This window comes from Saimiri boliviensis, chromosome 21 (assembly GCF_048565385.1).
Source record: "Saimiri boliviensis isolate mSaiBol1 chromosome 21, mSaiBol1.pri, whole genome shotgun sequence".
Classification (NCBI taxonomy): Eukaryota; Metazoa; Chordata; class Mammalia; order Primates; family Cebidae; genus Saimiri; species Saimiri boliviensis.
In genome coordinates, this window is record NC_133469.1 from 23,177,809 (window position 1) to 23,200,056 (window position 22,248).

Below are 22,248 nucleotides of genomic sequence, written 5' to 3' on the forward strand. Positions count from 1 at the left end.
AAAGAAAACAGCAGGACTGGGGGGTCCTCAGGTCTCCCCCCCAGGCCAGGCCCTCCTGGAGACCTCGAAGGGCAGGTTTTCAGCGCTGAGCCTGCTGGCCGACTGACCCCATGCCCCTCAGGCCGCTCCCCTCCCCGCCTGGCCTGCACCCGCCCTGCCCAGGCCCTGTTGCCTCCCCGACCCGGGGCCCAGTCCCGTCCCGGGGACCACATCGGTAGACAAAGCTATGGAGATCAACACCAAAAATTTTATTTGGAGAATTGGCAGGGGTACCCTTAAGAACAACAGCTTTGTGGCTTTCTCGTCCCAAAATGGGAGAAATAGAGCCACAGCCCAGGGTGGACCCAGGGACGGGGACCCTGTGCCAGAGCAGGGCTGGCCAGAGTGCCGCCGTGCTGCAGGCCGTGCCAACTGCTGGAGGGCCATGGGCCCTCCCCTCCCAGCAGCATCGTCTCTGGGTGCACACAGCCCCAGTGGGGCCTGGGCAGAGCTGGCCACGACCACAGGACCTCGGTGGCAGGCAGGGGTCAATGGCTCACCAGGCTGGCGGCTCCAGGAAGTTAAGGCATCTGTTCATGTGTCAGGGGAAGGGCAGGAGGAGTGCAGAGACCTTCGGGCACAACCTGAGACCCGCCCCCCCAGCCCAACCCCTGGAGGCCTGGGCTTAGTCTAAAGTGCTTGGTCAGGCAGGGAGGCTGGGCAAAGGTCGTGCTGGTCCCCACAGCGCTGCGGCTGCCCCTTTGGGTGCTGGGCCCCCTGCAGCAGGTGAGGGACTCCCTGAGGTCACATGGACACAGGGTCTCAGGCCCTGGCAGCCTGGGAGTCTGTCAAGCTGTGGCTGGTGGAGAGGAGAGCCCAGCCCACCCCCAGCCCTGCCCCAGGGTCCATGGCAGCCTGACCTCCCGGGTCCCCAGCTAGGCTGTCCCGGGCCCCAGACCCGCCTACTTCTCATCCTGCTAGGGCCCGGAGAGGCTGGGGAAAAGGCTGGAGGCAGCCAAGTGCAGGCGGCACATGGCCCCTCGTGGGGGCGCCCCGGCAGCTGGGCTCCAGGGGGCCCGCAGTGGTGGGCGGTCCTCCGGACGGCCAAGGTGGCACAGGTGCAGCCCAGGGGGCACCCAGGGCTGGCCACGCCGCCCCCATCCACGGGTGCAGGTGCCAATCCGCCCCCTGCGGGCCGCGGCATCCGTGAGAGAGAAGCAGAAAGGTGGAGGTCAGCATGGCGCAGCTTCGGGGCCCTGCAGCCCTCACACCTCCCACGCGGGGACAGCCCCAGCCCAGGCCGCCTCAGCCCCAAACAGCTGTGAATCCCTCACACTCCCTCAGCCCTGCCCCTGGCATTTGGCAGGCAGGAGAGTTCCAGCAGGTTCAGCGGCCCCCACAGGGTCCTGAGCCAGCAGGTGGTCCCTATGCACCCCCATTTCATCTCCCCAAGCTCTTGCGTCCTGGGACCCCCCCTGTAGGGAGCGGCAGACCCAGGTCTTTCCCCCAAACACCTTGTCACTGCCAGAAATGGCACAGATCCAAGGCTAGAGACCCTCACACTTCCCAGCCACGGACCATCGGCCACCCCTTCCTCCCAGGCCCCTGGCTCAGCCCAAGTCGGCAGAAATGTCCCCAAGGACCCCATGACCCCTGCGCACCAGACAGCAGCCACCCTCTTCTGAGGCCCGGCCCCTGCCCTCCCCTGACTCTGGGGGTCCTGCAGCATCAGCCCTGGCCTTGCCCAAGGAAAGAATCAAAGTAACTCTTTTTCTTTTTTTAATAAAATTATAGATATATAGATGTAGATATAAAAACATAAAACAGACACAACGCAAGCGGACGCTGTCGTGTGCTTGCTCTCGGGTCCCTGACGCCAGGGGAAGCGCTGGCCTCCCAGTGTGCTTTCCACAGGGCGCGAGCACCACGGCCAGCCCAGGGCTGGGGACTCCGCATGCCTGGGGGCGGGGATTCTCCAGTTTGGCAGGGAGGGCCTGAGGGCTGGGGAGGGGGCTCTGGGTGTCACCGGCCCCCTGTGGCAGCATCACCCCCATGCCTGCTCCCGCCTGCCCCCCGTCGCCTCCCACAAGAGCATAAAGCAAAGGTTAAGGCTTTGATGAAAGGGACAGCGGCGGCTGAGCACTGACACGTCACACAGCGCGGCCACACGCGCAGCAGCACGGCACACAGACACGGACACGAGCCCGCCTGCCGGGCGACACGGGACACACGGAGCCGGGCCCCGCCACAGCCGGCTGGCTGTCCATCTGTCCCCTATCCACCACCACCCAGAGCAGGCCAGGGCAGAAGCATCGGCCTTGCCAAGCTACAAGCTTCCAGCGGGGTCCGTGAAAGGCAATGCGTTAGGAGTAGCTTGGCGGGGGACCCTTGGTCCGGGAGCCCACAGGGTGTGTCAGAAGGATGGTGGGGGCCCTGGGGGCCTCTGTCCATCTCTGGGACCCGTCTGTAAGGGGATCGTTGGGGGCTGGCCTGGCAATGATCTGGGGTGCATGGGTGATAGGAGTGGGCCCAGTCCTGGCTGAGAGAGGGTGCCTCGAAGAGCCTGACTGGGCCCCCTCAGTGCCCCAGCCATGGGACAGGCCCAGACACAGACCAGCCCAGTGGCCCCTGGCCCAGGGAGCCAACTTCCCCACGGTCAGATGAGTGGATGGACAGGCAGGGCGCTTGGGGCAAGCTGTGGAGGCGTGGCTCTCTCTCCCGCCGAGGGCTCCACCCCCGGCTGGGGTGGCCTCCTGTCCCTGGGGCAGAGAAGTCGGTGGGGAGGGGGCGCGCTGCGGGGTCCTGGTCCCCGTGGCACCACAGCGGATGGGTGGCGGTCAGTCCTCACACCGAGATCTCGTACGTGGTCCCACCCACGCCGGACACCTTCTTAACCAGCGTGTGCCGCGCAGGGCTGGCAGAGGGCCCTGGGGGGCCGGTGGCAGGTCCCAGCCGGGCCGGGCCCGGGGACTGCCCATTAAGCTTACTTGGGGGAGTCTTCAGCTGAGAGTGACCCCTGCATGAAAACAAGCACATACGCGCACACACACGGTGAACACGGGGACACGTGGGGACAGCAGACGGAGGATGCAGCAGGACAGACGACGGATGTGGACTGGTGCAGCAGCGTGGTGGGGCCCCCGGCAGCCCCTGTCCCCTGGGCTCAGAGGGTTCACCCAGAAAGCAGGCAGGGCCCCAGAGGCTGCCGGGGGAGTGGCTGTGCCATCGCAGGACAGACAGATATCGTCACAACTGCCACCACCCTCCCGAGTCCCTGGGTCCCTCTTAACTGGCACTGGCCACAGAGAGCATGGGGCAGCCAGGTGGGCACTAAATGGAGCCCCTGCCCTGTGCTGTGAGCCCGGCCCTTCTGCCAGGCCTTACGCTGGCTCTCTCTCAGGAAAACAAGGGGCTGCCCTCCTGCCCAGCAGCGCTGACTAACAGCATCTCTATCCTTGCTGCTTAAAGCTTCTCCAGGCGAGCGCCCTTTGTCCCCAGCCTGCGGTCCCTGCCTGGCGGCCATGCTGCCCACCTCTAGATCTCAGCTTCTCCATTCCTCACACCCAATGGCAGCCTGCTCCCTGACCCCACAAAAGCTGAGCAGACCCCGAGCCTGTGGAGTAGGGGGCCCTGCTCAGGGCCGACTGCTGGGCCCTCATCCCTCTGTGGCCAGGTGGACGGGGCTGGGCCGGGCTGACGCCCGGGGCCGCGTCTGCCGACGGCAAACCACTGAGCCTGTGCTTGAGGTCTCCAGGCCCGGACAGGGCCACGGGTGCCACGAAGACACTGTGCGTCAGTGGTGTGGGTCCTGGCCCCGGAGGTGTGCAGTTCTCCCAGCTGGGCCTGGGCCTGTGAGGCAGCTGACCCTGCGGTCCCAGTTACCAACCTGCTGGGTGCCTGCAGCCAGCCTGCCTTCCCTAGTCAGTTTCCCCACCTATGAGCAGGGAAGCCCCTGCTTCCTGGAACTATGTGCTATAGGGAGGGCCAGGGCCGGGCCACCCAGGGTCACACGTTCTACTGCTAGGTCATGTCCTCAGCCCCAGCCTCCTAGAGATCCAACAAAGAAGGCCCAGGGAGGGCCCTGGTGGACAGGGACAGTGTGACCCAGGAGGTCAGAGCCACAGCCTAGAGGAGCCCCAGGCTGCCGCATGGCTCCAGCCCCAAGGAGAAAGCCCCACAGCCCTCCCACACGCTGGGTCTGTGCCAGCTCTGGAAGAACGAGTCGTTGGGCTCAGGACACAAATTCTCATACCCTGTCCCCAGGGCGTGCCCAGGACGTCCTCAGAGCTGGGCCACACGGCAGGGTGAGGCGCATCCGCCCTGTCCCGTCCCCAGAGAAAAACACAGGCCCCTGGGATGACCTCTGAGTGCCCAGCCAAGAGGGGCCCTGCAGACGGCTGGACAGCTGCCCTGTAGCAGGAAGCCCACCCGCACCTCCCAGCACCCACCTCTGCATGGCCAGCGAGGGCGGCGGCTCTGGGAGGTCCGTGTGGATGAAGGCGACAGCTTTGGGGCCTGCGTAGGACGGTGAGTGGGGAGTGCCGGGCGGGGAGGGCAGGCCCTGGCGCGCGGGCGACCTGTGTGAGCCACTGCTGGGCCGGGGCCCCGGGGCGCTGCTGCTGGCCTGATCAGCCTGCAGGGAGGACGACGACGTCCGCGGTGCTCGGCTCACGGAGCTGGACAGCGAGGACAGTGACGTCTGCAGGGCAGGGTTGCGGGCACCGCCGAAGCCGGGCCCGGCCACAAGGTCGTCTCTGGAGCCGTAGCGCAGCGCGGGGCCTCGGGGGCCCTCAGACAGCACGCTGGCCTGCTGCAGGCTGTAGGAGCTGGGAGCGTCGTAGACGCCCGAGTCTCCGAAGAGCGAGTCGGCCTGGGAGCGCAGCAGGCGCTCGCGCTCCTCCCTGTCCTTGCGCTCCTGTATGGACGCCATGATGGTCCTGGACAGGTTGTCATACCGCACAGGCGAGGGCTCCCGGGGCCGGGGGCCCAGCACGGGGCTGAAGCTGCGGGGCAGGGGCCGTGGTGGGTCACCTGTTGCCCCGGGGTGCAGGTAGGGTGAGTGGTATGCGGCCACGCCCACGGCTGGGTGGGCGGGGCAGGCGTGGCCACCAGGTGAGCCAGGGTTGAGCAGGCTGTCATAGGACAGGCTGCCATTACGGTTGGGCAGTGCATGGGGGGCAAAGATGCTACGGTGGGGCGTGGGGGGCCCACCCTCGGAGCGCAGGGGCTGCAGGGCCACGTGGTCCCCACCCCGCCGGCTCGAAGCCTTGAGGCTCAGGGAGCGCAAAGCGCCTGAAAAGGCCTCAGAGGCGCTGAGCGGCGGGGACGGCGGGTAGGTGGAGGGCAGGCCCCCAGGCCCGTAGTCGGGGAGGTCCAGGCTCGGCTCGGACACAAAGTCCAGGCTACGGATGCTGTCATCCCCCAGAGTCAGGGAATCAGGGCCTGGAACCTGCATGGAGAGGGCATTCTCACCACTGTGCACCCGCCACCCTGCCTGCAGCTGCCAGTCGGCACCCACAGGGGCCATCCGTGGCACTGTGGCCCCAGGAACTGGGCCTCAAGGAGCCATTAGGAGCCACGCAGTGACCCACAGCCCTGCCCCTGAGTACCCGTGGCTGAGGCGCAAGGGCTCTGCGGTGGGAGGGAGGCCAGAGCTGGCTGTTGCAGACACGCAGGGCTCTGCCCTTGCAGCCCCAGGGGTCCACCACTCAAGGGCAGCCACATGGAGAAAGGGCCTCATCTAGCCTCTGTGACAGGCATGTGGGCATGGGCTTGGGCTGGAAACAAAAGCCTCAGGAACCACAAAGCCAGAAGGGTATCAGGGCAAATGTGGGCTCCATGTGCTTGGCCAACCAGACCCACTCCCCCACTGGACCCAGGAGTCCCAGTAAGTGCCGTCCCGGAGCCCTCATCTCCGAGCAGGGATGACTCCCCCTCGAGGCCAGGCCCTGCATGCCTGCAGACTCCGACCCTTCGCCAAGAAGTCCCAGACTCTGCTCCACCCAGTGACTCTCCAGGAAGGACATCAACCCTGAGGGGAGAGGCCCCAGGGATGGGGCTGGTCTCGCTGCACAGGGCCCAGCCACAGGCCTGCCTCTTGGGTGGCCCAGGAGGAGGGACGGTGCCCTGGGGCTGCTCGGCGTTCCGATCACTGCCCGGACCGCCCGGCGCTGCCCACCACTCCAGTGACCACAGAGCATTCATGCAACTCAGGAAAGAGAAATGTGCTTTCTCAAGCAGGTCTCAAATTCTTCCAGAGTCTTCCCGTGGGCCTTACAGAGCGACTAATGGTGGAATTCCAAGCATCCTGGTACACACTGCTCCTGGGGGTAGCCGCCCACCTGGCCTAGGGCAATGCCAGCCAAGGGACAGATGCCAAGCCTAGACAGCCCACGCCAGCCCCTTCCAGCACACCCTGCTCCCCTCCTTGGGTCCCAGCTCTGGGTGCACACAGGCAGGGTCCTACCAGTCACCCAAGGCCCTTGGTAACCCAGGCAGAGCCCTGAGGGACGTGGCCTCAGGGGATGTGTCCTCCACTGTGTGGGACAGGGCTCTGGGAGTGGGGCCTCCCTTGGATGAAGGCTTGGGGTAGAGCTGCTAGAGGCAGGCCTTGGGGGCAGGGCCTGCAGGAAGGCAGGCCAGGCCTCCTTACCTGCTCGCCTGGTCCACAGAAGGGTGCCTTGGGACCTGTGGGGAAGGCCGGCCTAAACTTGTACATGGCAGGTGTTGGAGGGCTCGTCCTCTGCACCGACAGGGCACTCTCTGGGGGTGCAGACCACCGTCAGACTGAGGTCAGATGAGGGTCAACCCATGTCCCTCCCCAGGTGTGGCTGCCCCCACCTCACCAGCACTGCCTGGGCGAGAGGTCTGCAGGTCACTGCTGAACGTGCCAGCCTCTATCTTGGGGGGCAGCGGCGGCCCCAAGTCCAGCGGCTTCTCATCCAGCCGGTCCAGGCTGCCCTTGGACTGGGAGGGGGTGGGGTCAGTGGTGTGTGGGGCTTGGATGGGGGGCAGGGCTTCCTAGGGATTCAGCCTGGGACCTAGCCCCCTCCCCAGAATCTGCCTGGGGCTCCACCTGCCCCATCCACCTCTTCTAGGCCTCCACCAACCTGCCTGCTTCCCCATCCAAGGGCCTGACTGCCAGCCCGTCCCCCAGTCAGGCCCCCACCTTGCTACGGCCCAGGCCAGCCTTCAGCCCGTTGTCACTAAGCTTGACCTTGAGCGGTGCAGCTCGCTCCAGGAGTTCAGGTCTAAGGAAAGGCGGCTTCAGACTCACCGCAAGCGGCAGCCGGGGTGGCTCCACCACGTACCTGCACCAGGGCACAGGGGTCAGTAGCCAGCTTACCTGCCACGAACACACAAGGGCAGGGCTGGCCACACCTGGCAAGAGCCAAAACGGACCAAGCTGAGGGTGCAAGGCTGCCTGCCCCACGCCCAGCAGAGGCCCCCGCCGCCCTGCCCAGGCCGGGCCTCACCGGGGCGCCAGGGGGCTGCACAGCACATGCTCCACATTCCCACAGCAGCCTCGGGTGAAGGGGTTCACACCCCCGCGGAACTTCCCAGTCACCTGTGGACGAAGAACCCTCAGCCAGCCTGGCCTCCCGAGGTCCAGGCCAGTGTGGGCAGGAGGCTGGGCAGGGAGCCGGGCAGGGGCACTGGGGTTCCTTAGAAGCTGGTACTTATGAGAAGTGGCTTGGGCGGGGTCAGCCCAGGGCTGCCCCTGACATAGGTCACCCAGCCTGTCCCTGCAGAGAGCTGTGGGATTTCTGGGTCACTGGTGGCTGCAGTGCCCACAGGAAGGGTGTGCGCAGGGGACGAGGCAGGCAGGGCCCCACGCAGGGGTCTCAGAGTTGGAACCTCATCTCAACAGAGCCGTACAAGCTACCTCAGGCAGGGTGTCCCGGCCCCCACCCTGTCCCCATGCAGCCCCAACCCTCTCGGCCCTTTGGGGCCACCCATCCCCCATGGGGTCTGCACCTGCTCGTTGGTGGTGCGCCCCCGAGTGACCAGCACCACGTGGAAGCCGGTGAGGCCAATAACAGGAATGAAGAAGAGGCCGGCCACACACATGACAGCCATGCTAGTTCGTTAAGGCCAACGGCGCAGGCCAGGACACTGCGGCAGCACAGAGCAGGCGCCTGCGGACAAACCCCTCCCGACCTAGGGACGGCCACCTGCCCGCCGGGGATCCCTGGGCAGAAACCAAGCCTTCTGAGGCTGCATCTCCCGTGAACGGGCCCCGGGTCCACATCGCCTCTACAGCGAGGCCCGCAGGAACCAAGGATACGTGATGGCGGTGTGCGCGGCTCCCAGCCCCTCGGCGTGGTTCAGCACGTAGACCAGGCCGAAGGCCACGACGCCCACCATGTGTGCGCTGAGCGACAGCAGGAACAGGAAGAAGTAGCGGTAGTTCCGGCGCCCGATGCAGTTGTTCACCCAGGGACAGTGGTGGTCAAAGTCCTGGGCGGGAGCAGCGCGTCAGGGCGTGTGGCAGGCAGGGATGCGGCGCAGGGCTGGGGGAGTGCGGGGCAGCAGGGCGGTCACCTCTACACAGTTGTCACAGACGCTGCAGTGGGAGCAGCGTGGCGGGCGGTAGAAGTGGCACGTGGCGCACCACTTCATGCGGACCTGGATGCCTCGCACATCCACGTTCTTGTACAGGGGGGCCCGGAAGTCGTCCTCCTTGTCCTCATCCTCATCGGCTGCAGACCAGGAGCCAGGCAGGGAGCAGGAAGGTGACTTTCCTGGCAGGCCATTCCCTCCCCCAAGTCCAGCCCACCCACCAGGAACCCCCAAGGCTGTCTCGAGTTAGTCACTGATGCTCTGGTGAAAGTGAGCAGATGGGCCGCCCCCACAGGGCCCTACCTCGGGGGAAAACGCCAGGGTCCATGAAGGTGGCCATGCTGAAGTTGGCCAGGACAAAGAGGAAGATGACGCCATTGTAGACAGGAACAGCTGGGGACACAGCTCGCGTCAACCACGGGCACCTGCAGGAGACAGTGAGGCAGAGAGTGGGGTCCGGGGGTGCAGAGGGGATGCAGGGGCTGGGCTATGTGGCGCAGCAGGCCAGCCTGCGAGGTCACCCTTAAAGCTCAGAGGCAGTGGGGAGGCTGCCACCCACAGGCCTGCCAAGAAACCTCAGCCACATTGCTCCTTCGAGTGACCGCCAGAGGCGGTGCGTGTACAGCATGCGGCCACCTGTGCCCTCACCCAGCGACCTCCCAGGGCAGCCGCCTCAAGAGGCCCACAGGCCTAAGGCCACAACACTGAAGAGGAGTGGTCTAAAGACAGGCCACACACGCCCTCCCACACCACCCAGTGGTCCCTGGGCTCCACTACGTGGGGTAGGGGGGAAGGTGGGGGGGTAGTGCTCAGGCTGGAGGTGGGAGCCCTAGATGGAAAATGTGCCCATGCCGCCTCATCCAGGCCTGTCCCTGGCCCGGATGAGTGGGGCCTCTCACCAAGGAGATTCTGGAGTGCGGGGAGCCCCAGTCCTTGGTCAGTAAATGCATGGGACATGTCTCCCTGGCTCTTCCCAGATGGGCACATCCCCATCCAGACAGCCCCTTCTTTTGAGTTTATCACCTCCCTCCCCAGACAACAGAGTGGAACACTCAGGGACTCTGGAAATGCACAGCAGCCCCCACCACTTCCCGTCTTCCCAGCCCTCAGTGCTTGGCTCCAAGGCCACCCCCTCTTCCGGGAAGCCTTCCAGTACTCCAGGCTGCCCTCCGCAGCTTCCCTGTAAAGTGTGCCCTCAAACATCTTCCTGAAGGACGCCTTCCTCAGCCCTCAAGGGGCCTGGCCCCGGTCCCCTCTGAGGAGACCCGCCTGTCCTCAGACCACACGGCCTGCAGCAGGTCCCTAAATCTACCCAAACAGCTTCCGAGAAGCCCCTCTGGCCTCAGGCTCCTCGTACCTCCCCTGCACACCCTGAGAGGGCTGCTGTGACAAGCAGCAGGGACAGGCACGCAGGGTTTTGCGTCCCTCCCTGCACCTCCGGGCCTTCTGCACAGTCGGGGGGCTGGTGGGGATCCCCAACAGCATTCCTGACCTCCGAGGCCACCAGCAGTGCATAGGGCCCACGCGCTGCCTACCGCCCCAGCGCACGTGGCCACGCTGCTGCACCTACGCCCGCCTGGCCAGGAGCCAGCCCCGCCACCCCAGCAACCACCTCCACGGCAGCAGAGCTTCACTATTTTTAGTGGAAAGCAAGAGGCTATTTAAAGACTCCACTTCCCACGGCAGCCATCCTCGGCGGGGCTGGGAGCCCAAGTTACCCTTCCTCTTGTCCAGGGCCCAGCCGGTGGAGGTAGACACTGGGGTGAGCAACCGCAGCTCCCTCTGCTGGGAGGGCCCTCTCTGTCCCTGCCCAGTGGCCTGGCCCCCCAGCCTTCCTTCGACCCTCCCCAGCCCTGCCTGGCACACAAACAGCACTTAAACATGTGCCTGGCCTCCAGTGCAACACCGTTCAGCAAGGACTGCAGGCCCCTAAGGCGTGGTCAGCCCAGCAGGATGGGCACAGGCAGGTGAGCGATGCCCAGAGAACCAGCCCTCCGGGGAGAGGTGAGGCCTCTGGAGCTCCCCACGGACCTTCTGGGGAGGGCTGGCTACATAATCTGTGCAAAATGAAACCGTTGGCCTCTTATTTTAAAATTATAGAGAATTTCAAGATGTTGACAACAGAGCCTTAAACCCAGCGCAGGCCCTCATGGTGCCTGTGGGGCCAGCGTGCTCTGGGAAGGGATGGGACGACTGCCATTCGTCAACCCCTGGGCAGAGAGGAGGGAGGCAGCCTCTGTCCTCCCAACGCTGAGCTGAGGATGGAGGCCCGGGGCCCCTCTGCACCTGTGCCGGCCGCCAGCCTGCCTCCTGGCCCTAACGGGGCCTCGGGAGTACGTTCGCCCATCAGGCAGGCAGGGCCCGAACCCCAGGCTGACGAGAGCTTCCGACGGCCGGAGCAGGCAGTACTGCCGTGTGCTCCCTGAGCCTGGACTCCCCCCACCAGGCGGCTGGGCAGCAGCTGCACAGCCACGGGGCCACTTGGGAAGCCTGCAGGATGAGCAGGGGCCCCCGCCCAGCACAAGCACTACCGGCCTGCATGCCTGCGAGGGCCCAGCAGTTGCGGAGGCTTGTCGTGGGTTCTCTGACTGGGACCTGAGCTGCCGCCCACCCCTCCAGTCCTGCGGGGTGAGGTTCACTGTTGTCTCTATAGTCCCCAAGGTCGGAGTCTGCCTGACAGGGACCAGCCCACAGGCCAACCCACCAGGGCCCACAGCTCAGGGCTCAGTGCAGGAGGAGATGAGGAGCACGCACAGACACGTGTGAGGACGTGGACACATGCACACACACGCTCCAGGGCACATGGGCACGTGCACACGCACGCCCGTACACAGGCACGCGCAGACACACGTGTGAGGACATGGACACATGCACACACATGCTCCAGGGCACATGGGTACGTGCACACGCACACGGTACACAGGCACATGCAGACACACATGTGAGGACATGGACACACGCACACACATGCTCCAGGGCACATGGGTACGTGCACACGCACGCCCGTACACAGGCACGCGCAGACACACGTGTGAGGACATGGACACATGCACACACATGCTCCAGGGCACATGGGTACGTGCACACGCACACCGGTACACAGGCACGCACAGACACACGTGTGAGGACATGGACACATGCACACACACACAAATACGCTCCAGGGCACATGGGCACGTGCACACACACACGGTACACAGGCACATGCAGACACACGTGTGAGGACATGGACACATGCACACACATGCTCCAGGGCACATGGGCACGTGCACACGCACACGGTACACAGGCACATGCAGACACACGTGTGAGGACATGGACACATGCACACACATGCTCCAGGGCACATGGGTATGTGCACACGCACACGGTACACAGGCACGCGCAAACACACGTGTGAGGACATGGACACATGCGCACACACACAAATACGCTCCAGGGCACATGGGCACGTGCACACACACACGGTACACAGGCACATGCAGACACACGTGTGAGGACATGGACACATGCACACACACGCTCCAGGGCACATGGGCACGTGCACACGCACGCCCGTACACAGGCACGCACAGACACACGTGTGAGGACATGGACACATGTACACACATGCTCCAGGGCACATGGGTACGTGCACACGCACACCGGTACACAGGCACGCGCAGACACACGTGTGAGGACATGGACACACGCACACACATGCTCCAGGGCACATGGGCACGTGCACACGCACACGGTACACAGGCACGCGCAGACACACGTGTGAGGACATGGACACACGCACACACATGCTCCAGGGCACATGGGCACGTGCACACGCACACGGTACACAGGCACGCGCAGACACACGTGTGAGGACATGGACACATGCACACACACGCTCCAGGGCACATGGGTATGTGCACACGCACACGGTACACAGGCACATGCAGACACACGTGTGAGGACATGGACACATGCACACACATGCTCCAGGGCACATGGGCACGTGCACACGCACACCGGTACACAGGTATGTACACACATAAACACAGAGAACCTGCTCTGGTGCACAGAAGCCGCACACGCACCCAGCACTGGCACGAACGCGGGCACGCATGTCTGTGAGGCCACCCTCAGGGCTCAGAGGCAGTGGGGAGGCTGCCGCATCCATGAATGCAGACACGCCCGCACATCATTCACCCACCAAGACCTACGTGTGCGCACGTGAACACAGGCGTGCACACGCACCCTCCTCACACTGTCCCCGGCCCTGCCCAGCTTCAGCTCGGCTGCCCTCACTCTGGGCCTCAGACACGGCCCTCCCGCTCTCTCAGCTTCCCTTTGCACTTCTGCGGGCAGGGCAAAGATGAAGACGCACAGGGCCACACGAGGACGCATGAGGACATGTGGGGACAGGGAGGCCGTGTGTGGATGCTCAGGGACACGCAAGGACACGCAGTCCCACAGGCAGGCCCAGCAGGCGGTGGTCTGGGTCCAGGCTTGGGGAGGCTCCTCCCACCCAGCCTGATGGCACACACCAGCCTCACGTGCCGGAGGGCCAGGCAGAAGCAGGCTCTGGGCCCAGTCGGCAAATGGGGTGTCTGGCCCGGCCTGCAAATGGGGTGTCTGGCCCGGCCTGCAAATGGGGTGTCTGGCCCGGCCTGCAAATGGGGTGTCTGGCCCGGCCTGCAAATGGGGTGTCTGGCCCGGTCTGCAAAAGGGGTGTCTGGCCCGGTCTGCAAATGGGGTGTCTGGCCCGGCCTGCAAATGGGGTGTCTGGCCCAGTCTGCAAATGGGGTGTCTGGCCCTCCGCGTCCAAGTCCCTCCTGGCTGGCTCCACCCAAGCTATGGGGGAGGGCAGGTCCGGGGGGGGCCCAGCGTCGAGATTCCAATCCCTCCTCCAGGGCCACAGGCCACGACCTGCACCACCACCGTGTGCCCCACCCGGGCTGAGGCCCCAAGTCCCGCCAGGGCTGGCAGGGAGACACCGCCCAGCAAGGCGGGGTGGCTTAGGGGCAGAATGTCCGCCACAGCTAAATGTGGAATGGAAAATTTTAACTCAGACGTTTTCATTTAAATCAGGTTCTTCATTAGCACTGTTTGTGCATGAGTGGCACTCGCCCATGGGGCGCCCGGGACCAGAGGGGCAGAAGCCACTGTGCCCTTGTCAGGCCGGACCTTTGTGACTCGAAGTACCTGCACCGACCTGTGCCATCCCTACACACACCTGGGCAGACGGGGAAACTAGACTCAGGGGCCAGGAATACCGCAGGCCACACACAGTGGGTCCCAGCAGGGGCTCACACTGAGTTTTCACCCCCAGGCTCCCCAGACCCATGAGGTCCCATCAGCAGTTCAGTCCCTCTTGGCCACCGAGGCCTGGGCCAGGGCCTGGTCTGACTGCTGTCCTGAGCTGGGCCTCCAGGCAAGGAAAGGGCTCAGGACCATCTGGGGACCAGCCGCACCATCCCAAATGCCCCAGAGATAAGCCAGCCTGGCTCAGCCCCAGGCACTGGCAGCCTGCCAGGCAACCCCAGCCCTCAAACATTCACAGGGTCCCTGTCATTCTGCAGTGTGGCTCTGGAGTGAAGTCTAGGCATCTTCCAACCCTCTGCCAGCCACGGACCCAGCCTAGCATTATACCACAGTGGAAAGGGTTTCTGTACCCCAGGGGGACACAAATCCCATCAGAAGCCTAGGAAGGGGCTGGGAGCAATGACCACACCTGTAATTCCAGTAACTCTGAAAGGCCAAGACTGGCAAATCACCTGAGCTCAGGAGAACAGCCTGGGCCACACAGTGAAACCCCCATCTCTACTACAGAAACAAAAAATCAATAAATTAGCCGGGCGTGAGGGTGCCCACCTGTAATCCCAGCTACTCAGGAGGCTGAGATGGGAGGATCCTTTGAACTCAGGAGGTCAAGGCTGCAGTGAGCCGAAGTGTCACGACTGCACTCCAGCCTGGGGGACAAAGCGAGACCCTGTCTCAAACAACAACAACGACCTCGGAAGCCTCCAGCTTCTCAGAGGCCCTCCTCCTTCAGGAAGCCTTCCTAGTTGTGCCCCATCCTGAGAGGGTGCCCCTCACAATCAGGCATCCTTTTATACCCAGCCCCTCCTGGAGAGATGTGTGAATGTCCTGCTGGTCCCAAGACTCTTGGTGATCTGGCTGAGGGAGGGGTCCCTGGTTGTCAGGCCTCCAGCTCCCCACACACCACATGACACCCAGAACTCCTGCCCTCATGGTGCATGGGTGAAGCTGCGCCCTCCGGCAGCAACGGAGTTCAGGAGCGAAGGGAGGGGCTGGGACCACTCACTGTCTGGTAACCTCCGAGGAGCAAGCAGTGAAGTCGGGAACCCTGGGTAGGCCCTGAGGACAGGGATAGTGGGCACAGGAGGAACCTGCTCCCCTTCCCATGGGCCTAGACCAGATACAGGGCAGGAGGGTGGGCAATGGGTGGACAAGTGGCCTGCCTCAAGAAGGGGGCTGCCTGGAGCCCTGCCTACCCAGAATCAGCACAGCTGCTATGGGTGGCATTGATGGGCCCAGCCTACCCAACAGAACCTTCTCAGGAACTGGGCCACCTTCGAGGAGCCCAGCAGAGTCGGGGCAGGGCGTGGGGAAGAGGCCAGGATCACTGATGGCCATTCAGCCCAGGGGGTGTGGCCTCAGGGTAGGGGTGCAAGGCAGCCCTGCTCTGAGGGGACAAGCGGGGCTTCTTAGCCAGGCTAGGTGGCCAGGGCACATCAAACCCACGTGAGCACCTGGGCCACCATCCTGCTACAGAAACAGACGCCACCTTCTCCGGGTGCAGAGGTCAGCACGCACCAGGCATAGCGTTGGGTGCAGGCATGGCCTGCAGTGCCCCAAGAAGGAACACCATCTCTCAAGAGTGCTGGTGTCACTGAAACCAGAACCCCAGAACAAAGGGAAAAAAAAAAAAAAAAACGTGCTCGGCAGAGTGCTAGCCACCAAGCGCTCCATGCCTAGGCTGGGTCAGGTTCACAGGCATCGTCGTGTAAAGAGCCCTGACATCACGTGCAAGGGAACCAGCAGTCGCAGCCCCCACACAGCCCAAGGCTGCAGATGTGGTTCCAGGAGCAGAAGAGCCTTCCAAGGAGGGCAGGAGACGGGGGGTGTGCGGGGTTGATTTTAATTTCTTAGCTTTTTTCTTTTTCTTTGCATTTCACAAGTTCCTCATAAAGAACACACATTGCATTTTTTTTTTTTTTTTTAAGACACAGTCTTGCTCTGTCTCAGGCTGGAGGGCAGTGGTGCGATTTCAGCTCACTGCAACCTCTGCCTCCCGAGTTCAGGTGATTTTCCTGCCTCAGCCTCCTGCGTAGCTGGGATTACAGGCGCTTGCCACCACAGCCAGCTAGTTCTTGTATTTTCGTAGAGACGGGGCTTCGCCATGTTGGCCAGGCTGGTCCCAAACTCCTGACCTCAGGTGATCTGCCTGCCTCACTCAGCCTCCCAAAGTGCTGGGATTACAGGCATGAGCCATCATCCCCAGCCCACACATTACTTACGAAGTCATGAGAACGGACAACGAATTGCAGGGAGGGAGTAAGGAACTAGGCCAGACCCCCAGACCCACCGAGGCCTTGGGGACCAGCGCTGGGCTGGGCCCACCCCTCCAGAAGCCTTGGTGTGATGTCTCCTTCCCAGCCAGATTCCCCAGGCTGCCCACCACCCACCTCTCTCTGCCCCACACCAGCAACATCTGAATGACAAGAACATGCTGGCTTGCTGGAGCCAGAAATAAGCCCGTCCACACAGGCCTTTTTTAAACACGCTGTTGGCAGCCTCTGGTGCCCACCCAGCCCCAGCCTGCAGGTAACTCTCTCGCCTCCATGGGGACCCGATTCAGCCTCGCCATGCATACGGCAGCCCCCCCATACTCCTGCAAAGGTGACAAGGGCCAGGCAGCCCGTGCCTGCCCCTCTCCAGGCTCACATGCTCAGGGGTGGCCCCACCTTGGAACAGGTGGTCATCATTCGTGCCACCTGGGCTTCGTCTCAATCCCAGATTGGTGGAAGGGGGTGGGTGGTTGAAGATCTGTGCACCCAAAGCCTGGAGCCCCAACACTCCTTGTGCCTGAAGGAGCCCTGGGGTGGCCCCAAGTCCACAGAGGGAGGCCGTGCTGTCCGCATGCCACTCTGGTCCTAAGCCAGCCTGTGTCTTGGCTGAAGAAGTTGAGGCTGGAGGGGCCCAGTGACCTGCAGATGTGGGCTCTCACTCCCAGAAACAGGACCTCAAAGGTGCTGGTGTGCACCATGGTCAGCCCACAGGGGTGCTGTGCTAACATCAGGCCCTGGGTGCGGCCTGGTCTGGGTCCTCCAGCTGTGATGACCACGACCACTGGGTCTTCCTGAGAGGGAGGTCAAGGGCCAGGACCAGGTCACTAGTGGCTGCAGGGTAGGCATGTGGCAACCAGGCCAGGCCACACCTACGTGGGAACAACTTGGCTCTGGCCTGGGGCGGGCAGCCAGAAGAAGACCCGAGAGGCACCCACGGCCACCTGCAGAGAGGGCTCCTGGGTCTGGGTGCCCCACATCCCCTCGGGAGCCCCGTGGAGAGGGAAGAGCTGCAGCCACACCCTGGGCAGCCTGGTCTCCTCCCCTGCCCGGGCCCAGCGCTCCCCGCCAGGGCCTGCCTGGACACTCCTGAGGTGTCCAGCTCGCACTGGTGTCCCCCCCACAAGGGACTCACCCCGGTGCTCGGGACGGCTGCACACGGCTTCAGCCCCCGAGCCCGGGCGGGGGGGAGAGGAACTCCGGTCGCCTGCAGCCGGCGCCCCGCCCGCCCCGTGCCCCGCCAGCCCCCGCGACCGCCGACCCCGGGCCCCGGCTGTGCGGGCCCTGCCCATGGCTGCCCCCGTGCCCCCGGACGCGGCGCCGACTCACGTGAACACGAAGAAGAGGGTGCTGGAGCCGACCAGCAGCGCGGCGGCCGTGGCCACCGGGATGTATTTGGCGGGTTTGAGGCGCGTCCCGGGGCTGCGGGGCATCCTGGGCGCCGCGCCGCCGCATCCCTCCCCGGGGCCGGGCGGGCGGGGCCGGCCGGGGTCGGGCCGGGGTCGGGCGGGCGGGCTGGACGCGGCGCAGGACCCGCGGCGGCGGCGGCGGCGGCGGAGGAAATCCCACCCCACGGGCGGCGGCGGCGGCGCGCTGATGTCAGCGCGCCCCTTAAGGTGGACCGGGCGCCGGGGGCCGCGGTGGGACGGGCCGAGGCGTGGCGAGTCCACGGGGCCCGGGGCCCGCCCACCGGCTCGCGGGACCCTCGGAGGGGGCGGGGCCCCGCAGCCTCGGAGACCCCCGGCCGGCGGGCGTCCGCGGCTCTCGGGGGCCGCGCACCCACGCACCCCTGCGGCCCGGCCGGCCTGTGGGCACCGCGATGAAGGTCAGGCCCCCCTAGTCCCAGGCCGCGGAGGCGCGCAGGTGGCCTCGGGGGCGTCTGTGGGCGCAGTCCTCCGTCTAACGACCCCGCTCGTCTGGAGCCCCCCGGCATTCACGAAGGGGCGCGGGTGTGACGCCGCGGCGCTGCCGTGGCTGCCTGCCCCTGACCGCATCGCAGCCCTCCCGCGGACCACTGGGCTGGAGGAGCCCGGCCAGCGGGCACCCGGCCCTCCGCGTCCTGGCCTGAGCTACAGCCTCGAGAGAGGGTCGCCTGGAGCCCCCATCGTCCCCAAGGCGGGGCCCCTTGGGAAGCCCGGCGCCCCGGCCCTGCCCAATAGGCCCGGCGCGCCCCCTGCTGCAGGAAATCCCACCCGCCCCGCCGCCGCTTAAGGTGGACTGGGCCGGGGCCGTCGGCGCTGTGGGCGGGGCGGGGCGGGGCCTCGGGCGGGTCCCCCTTGGCGGAGCAGGCGACCTCCGCCTGCTCGGTCAAGCTCCGGAGCCTCCCCGGCGAGGGTCATTGTCCTCAGCCACTCCACCATGCCCCCAGCGCCCCCTGTTACGAAACCCAGACCCATTAGACCCCTCCCCAGGTGGAGATCTGTGGGGGTGCCTCACCCATCGCCCCCAGCCCTGTGTCTGCTCCTCTACCACCAGAAGCCCGTGCAGTCCTACACTGCTGCACAAGCACGAGGCTCCTTGGCCTGGAGGCCCCAGCTCCTCAGGGTGGGCAGGCCAGGGCTGTGGGCTGCTTGCTGCTGGAGAAAGGTTCTGGGGCTGGGAGCCAGCGACCCAGCCCTTAATGCAACTAGTGCACAGCAGAAATGGTGATGGGCTTTCTCCCAGGCAGCGCTGGTGGTAAGCGCTGCTCTCAGGGTGCCCTGCTCCACAGGCCCAGCACGAGGCGCTCCCAAGCGCTGCCTAGCTCTGAGGCAGTGGAGGGGTCTCTGCGCACAAGGTGAGCCTGGGTGAGACCCCACAGCAGCAGATGCCTCCTTACCTGGGCTCTGCAGCGGCCACCAGCGAGCCTCTCAGTTGGCAGCACAGCTGCCACCTGGCGCCCATCCCCAGCCTCTCCCTTGCTCCGGCCCTCCTCCAGAAAGTGCCTCCTCTAATGACACACACCATAGAGCCCCTCAGGGTCTCGGTCTGACTCCATGCCCATGCTCTGTGCAGGGTGCCAGGACTATCACCTTCCTCCACCAGCTGAACCCTGGAGACAACTGCCAAATGCTGACCGTGGGAAGCGGAATCAGGCCTACTTGGTGAGATCCCTTTTCTCTTGAATTTTTAACAACAGGGGCTCGCTCTGCTGCTGCCCAGGCTGGAGTGCGGTGGTGCAATCATAGCTCACTGAAATCTCAACCTCCAGGGCTCAAGCAATCCTCCCACCTCAACTTCCTTCCCACCTCAGCTTCCCAAGTAGCTGGGACCACAGATGTGCACCACCATGCCCGGCTTTTTTTTTTTGTAGAGATGGTGTCACATTATATTACCCAAGCTGGTCTTGGACTCCTGACCTGAAGAGATCCTCCCGCCTTCGCCTCCCAAAGCGCTGGAATTACAGGTGTCAACCATTGCATTTAGACTTAGAGTCCCTTTTCCTTAACGCAGAGGTGTCCCGAGTGGTGCAGACCCACTGCTGGAGACAGAACCGAGGGAGGCTGGCACTGGCCTCCCCCACCCACATGGCTGCCAAGCCCATGGCCCAGCTTCCTCCCCAAGAAGAGCTAAGACCCCAGGGAAAAGGAAAATGAAGCAAACAGCAGGAGGCTCCCCAGCCTGCAGCCCAGTGGACAGACCCGGGACGGAAGGCTGAACCGCACTGCATGGCTCACACAATCAATCCCCAGCACCCGCAGGACCCCATTCCGCTCACCACTGCCTGCCAAAGAGGGCCCACTGGAAACACACCGGGCTGGGGGGCTGGCCCAAGCGCCCACATGGACGTCCTTGGGTAGCCTACCCTGTGGTCCCGTGGGGCCGTATGGGGATGCGTTCTCTCCTCCAGCACAGCTCCCTTCCGCAGCACAGCACATCCTGCCGTGTCCACATGCTTCTTCAACCACGCCCTGCAACACAGCCCCAGCACTGGATGGCGCTGTCTCCCAGCCTTTCCAAGGAGCCTTCCCACTGTCGGGGACTCTCCCTTGGAGACATTTCTCCCATCCCCAGAGGAAGGCAGTCAGCATGGGATTTTACTGGAACCCCAAATCAAAGACAGAATACTAACCATCCTTTCTGTGCTGGGGGGGGTCTGTCCCAGCCAAGGGCTTCCCTCCCGGAAGCTCCAGCCCATGCATGGGGCCCTCCCTTTCAGACACCAAAACCCCCAACTGACACAGGGACCTGCCAGCCTGTGGCCCCACGGGTCACCGGGAGTGCAGCACAGCAAGCTGCCACCTGCAGTGGACGGCGCCACCCTCCCAACACAAGCTTGCTCAGCACGGAACAGGCTTCACCTCTTCTTGGGTGCAAAGGGCACCACTGTCCCCCAGCCAACCTGGGGAGGCAAGCAGTCCATGAGCACGATGAGGGCCGGGGCTCACAGGACAGTCAAGATGCCAGTGAGACATCCTCAGTGGGCTTTTTAAACCAAAAGCAAAGACCATACTTTCAGGGATCATTTCCATAGTTCATTACTAAGTTTATCTGAACATATAGGGCACTGGAAAGCACAGGGGCTGGCACAGCCTTCTCTCCTGAGCTGCTCAGAGTTATGTTGCAACCCCCAGGTGCCACTGATGATTGTTCTCTTCCTTCAGGAGGGAGAGACCACAGACCCTCTCTATAAACGGGAACCATTAAGTGGTTCCCATGTATGTAAAAATAAACCAACCTGAGTGCAGTTGTCTCTGGAAGTGCATCCACTGGAGCAGTGGTCCCCCACCTTTTCGGGACCAGGGACCAGGTTGGTGGAAACAATTTCTCCATGAACCAGGGGTCGGGGAGTGGTTTCAGGATGAACTTCCGCCTCAGATCATCAGGCATTAGATTCTCATAAAGAACATGCAACCTGGATTCCTCACATGAGCAGTTCACAATAGGGTTCACACTCCTGTATCTAATCCTCTGCTCATCTGAGGGGGTGCTCAGGCAGTAAAGCTCGCTCACCCACCACTCACCTCCTGCTGTGTGGCCCAGTTCTGAACAGGAAAGACTTGTATCTGTCGGCAGGCCAGGGGTTGGGGACCCCTGCCCAGAGGGACCAAGGACAGGCAGTCACCAGACAGGACACGGCACACAGAGATCAGAGAGAATAGGGCCCAGGCCCAGGTGGAGAGCGGGAAAGAACAGGTGATGGCAGCAGGCAGCCAACCTCACAATGAAGCACCCTGGGCAGGTGTTCATGACAAACAGTGACAGGGCACCTTACGGCAGTTGGGACCACACACTCAAGACATCGTCTGCAGAGACAATCCATGATACATGACGAACCCCAACAGCATCATTGAAGACATCTTATTTGAAGTTACTGCAGATGCCCACAACTGCAACCAATGCCGCCAAGTGTGGACTTCAAGTCCAGGGGGTCAAGAGCCCAGATGTCTTCTCCAAAGCCAGGGTACAAAAGGCTTGCCAACAGAAAGGCTACAGGGCTGGGCCCCACCCAGTACCAGGCTGGCCTTTCTCTCCGCAAGGGCCACTCTGCCACAGGGGCCAACCAAAGTCAGCCTTGGCCGATGCTAGAGACCTACTCAGTTGGCTACAGCCTCCCTGCTCCAAAGCCAAGGTACTCTGGTGGTCTTCCTTTCTCTCTCCAAAACACAGAAAGCCCACCCTTCCTCACCACAGAAAATAGCAGTGGCTGTTCAAACCATAAGGGGCAGTGGAGCCTGCCTCAGCCCTAGCAGCAGCCAGGCCACACCTGGACACGGCAGAGCCCACGCCGCCCAGCCCACAGCCTTGCATCAGCGCCACATCCGGCACCAGACACCCCTGGAAACATTCCCTCCCCAGCACCAGCTCAGACACCTCAGTTTCAAGGCCCACAGCAAGACACATACACAACCTGCCACCAGGGCAGGAACTCCAGGCTGCAGTGAGGCGCAGCACCCACCGTCACCACGCGCAGGCCCGGACACACCCCAGGGGCTCAGGAGAGCAGCGCCCGCGGCGCCCACAGCAGAGGCCCATACACGCGCAGTCCTGCTGTCTGGTCCAGGTTCCAAACGTGTTTTTTATTCACTATTTCTGATGACTATAAATAAGTGTTTCCACTATGGAAAAGAAAGTTAGCACAGTACATTTTCATGACTGGGGAATGGATTTTCTGAAGTCATCTTCAATAGGGCAAAAACTTAGAAAAAAAAAAAAAAACAAC

At 63.6% G+C, this 22,248-nt stretch overlaps 1 protein-coding gene and 1 long non-coding RNA gene across 4 annotated transcripts; one reads left to right on the forward strand and one right to left on the reverse strand.

Moving 5' to 3' along the window:
* Positions 1-225: 225 nt before the first annotated feature.
* On the reverse strand, positions 226-17,681 carry ZDHHC8 (zDHHC palmitoyltransferase 8). Of its 3 annotated transcripts, none has more exons than XM_039462546.2 (11): positions 17,436-17,681; positions 8,845-8,966; positions 8,524-8,681; positions 8,267-8,439; positions 7,957-8,059; positions 7,455-7,546; positions 7,148-7,289; positions 6,825-6,945; positions 6,632-6,741; positions 4,428-5,428; positions 226-1,167 (listed from the first exon to the last, which is right to left on the reverse strand). In XM_039462546.2, exons 1-11 carry the CDS (start codon positions 17,537-17,539, stop codon positions 957-959), a joined length of 2,337 nt encoding a protein of 778 aa, XP_039318480.1. In that variant the 5' UTR covers positions 17,540-17,681; the 3' UTR covers positions 226-956. The 3 variants fall into 3 exon arrangements, with proteins under 3 accessions (XP_039318480.1, XP_039318482.1, XP_039318481.1); XM_039462548.2 differs by having other exon boundaries at positions 7,256-7,289; positions 17,436-17,664; XM_039462547.2 differs by lacking the exon at positions 226-1,167 and adding an exon at positions 1,746-2,995 and having other exon boundaries at positions 17,436-17,664.
* A 23-nt stretch (positions 17,682-17,704) lies between these two features.
* LOC120361066 (uncharacterized) lies at positions 17,705-22,247 on the forward strand. Its single transcript, XR_012515441.1, has 3 exons — positions 17,705-18,318; positions 19,101-19,189; positions 19,399-22,247. It is a non-coding gene; the product is annotated as an uncharacterized LOC120361066 (long non-coding RNA).
* The last annotated feature ends 1 nt before the right edge of the window (position 22,248 follows it).

Coding starts and splice junctions, on each gene's coding strand:
- ZDHHC8 (XM_039462546.2), bottom strand. CDS start 17,539: ATGCCCCGCAGCCCCGGGACGCGCCTCAAACCCGCCAAATACATCCCG. Junction 6,946..7,147: donor CTGGCCTGGGCCGTAGCAAG/GTGGGGGCCTGA, acceptor ACCCCCTCCCAG/TCCAAGGGCAGCCTGGACCG. Junction 5,429..6,631: donor TCTGTGGACCAGGCGAGCAG/GTAAGGAGGCCT, acceptor CTCTCCATGCAG/GTTCCAGGCCCTGATTCCCT.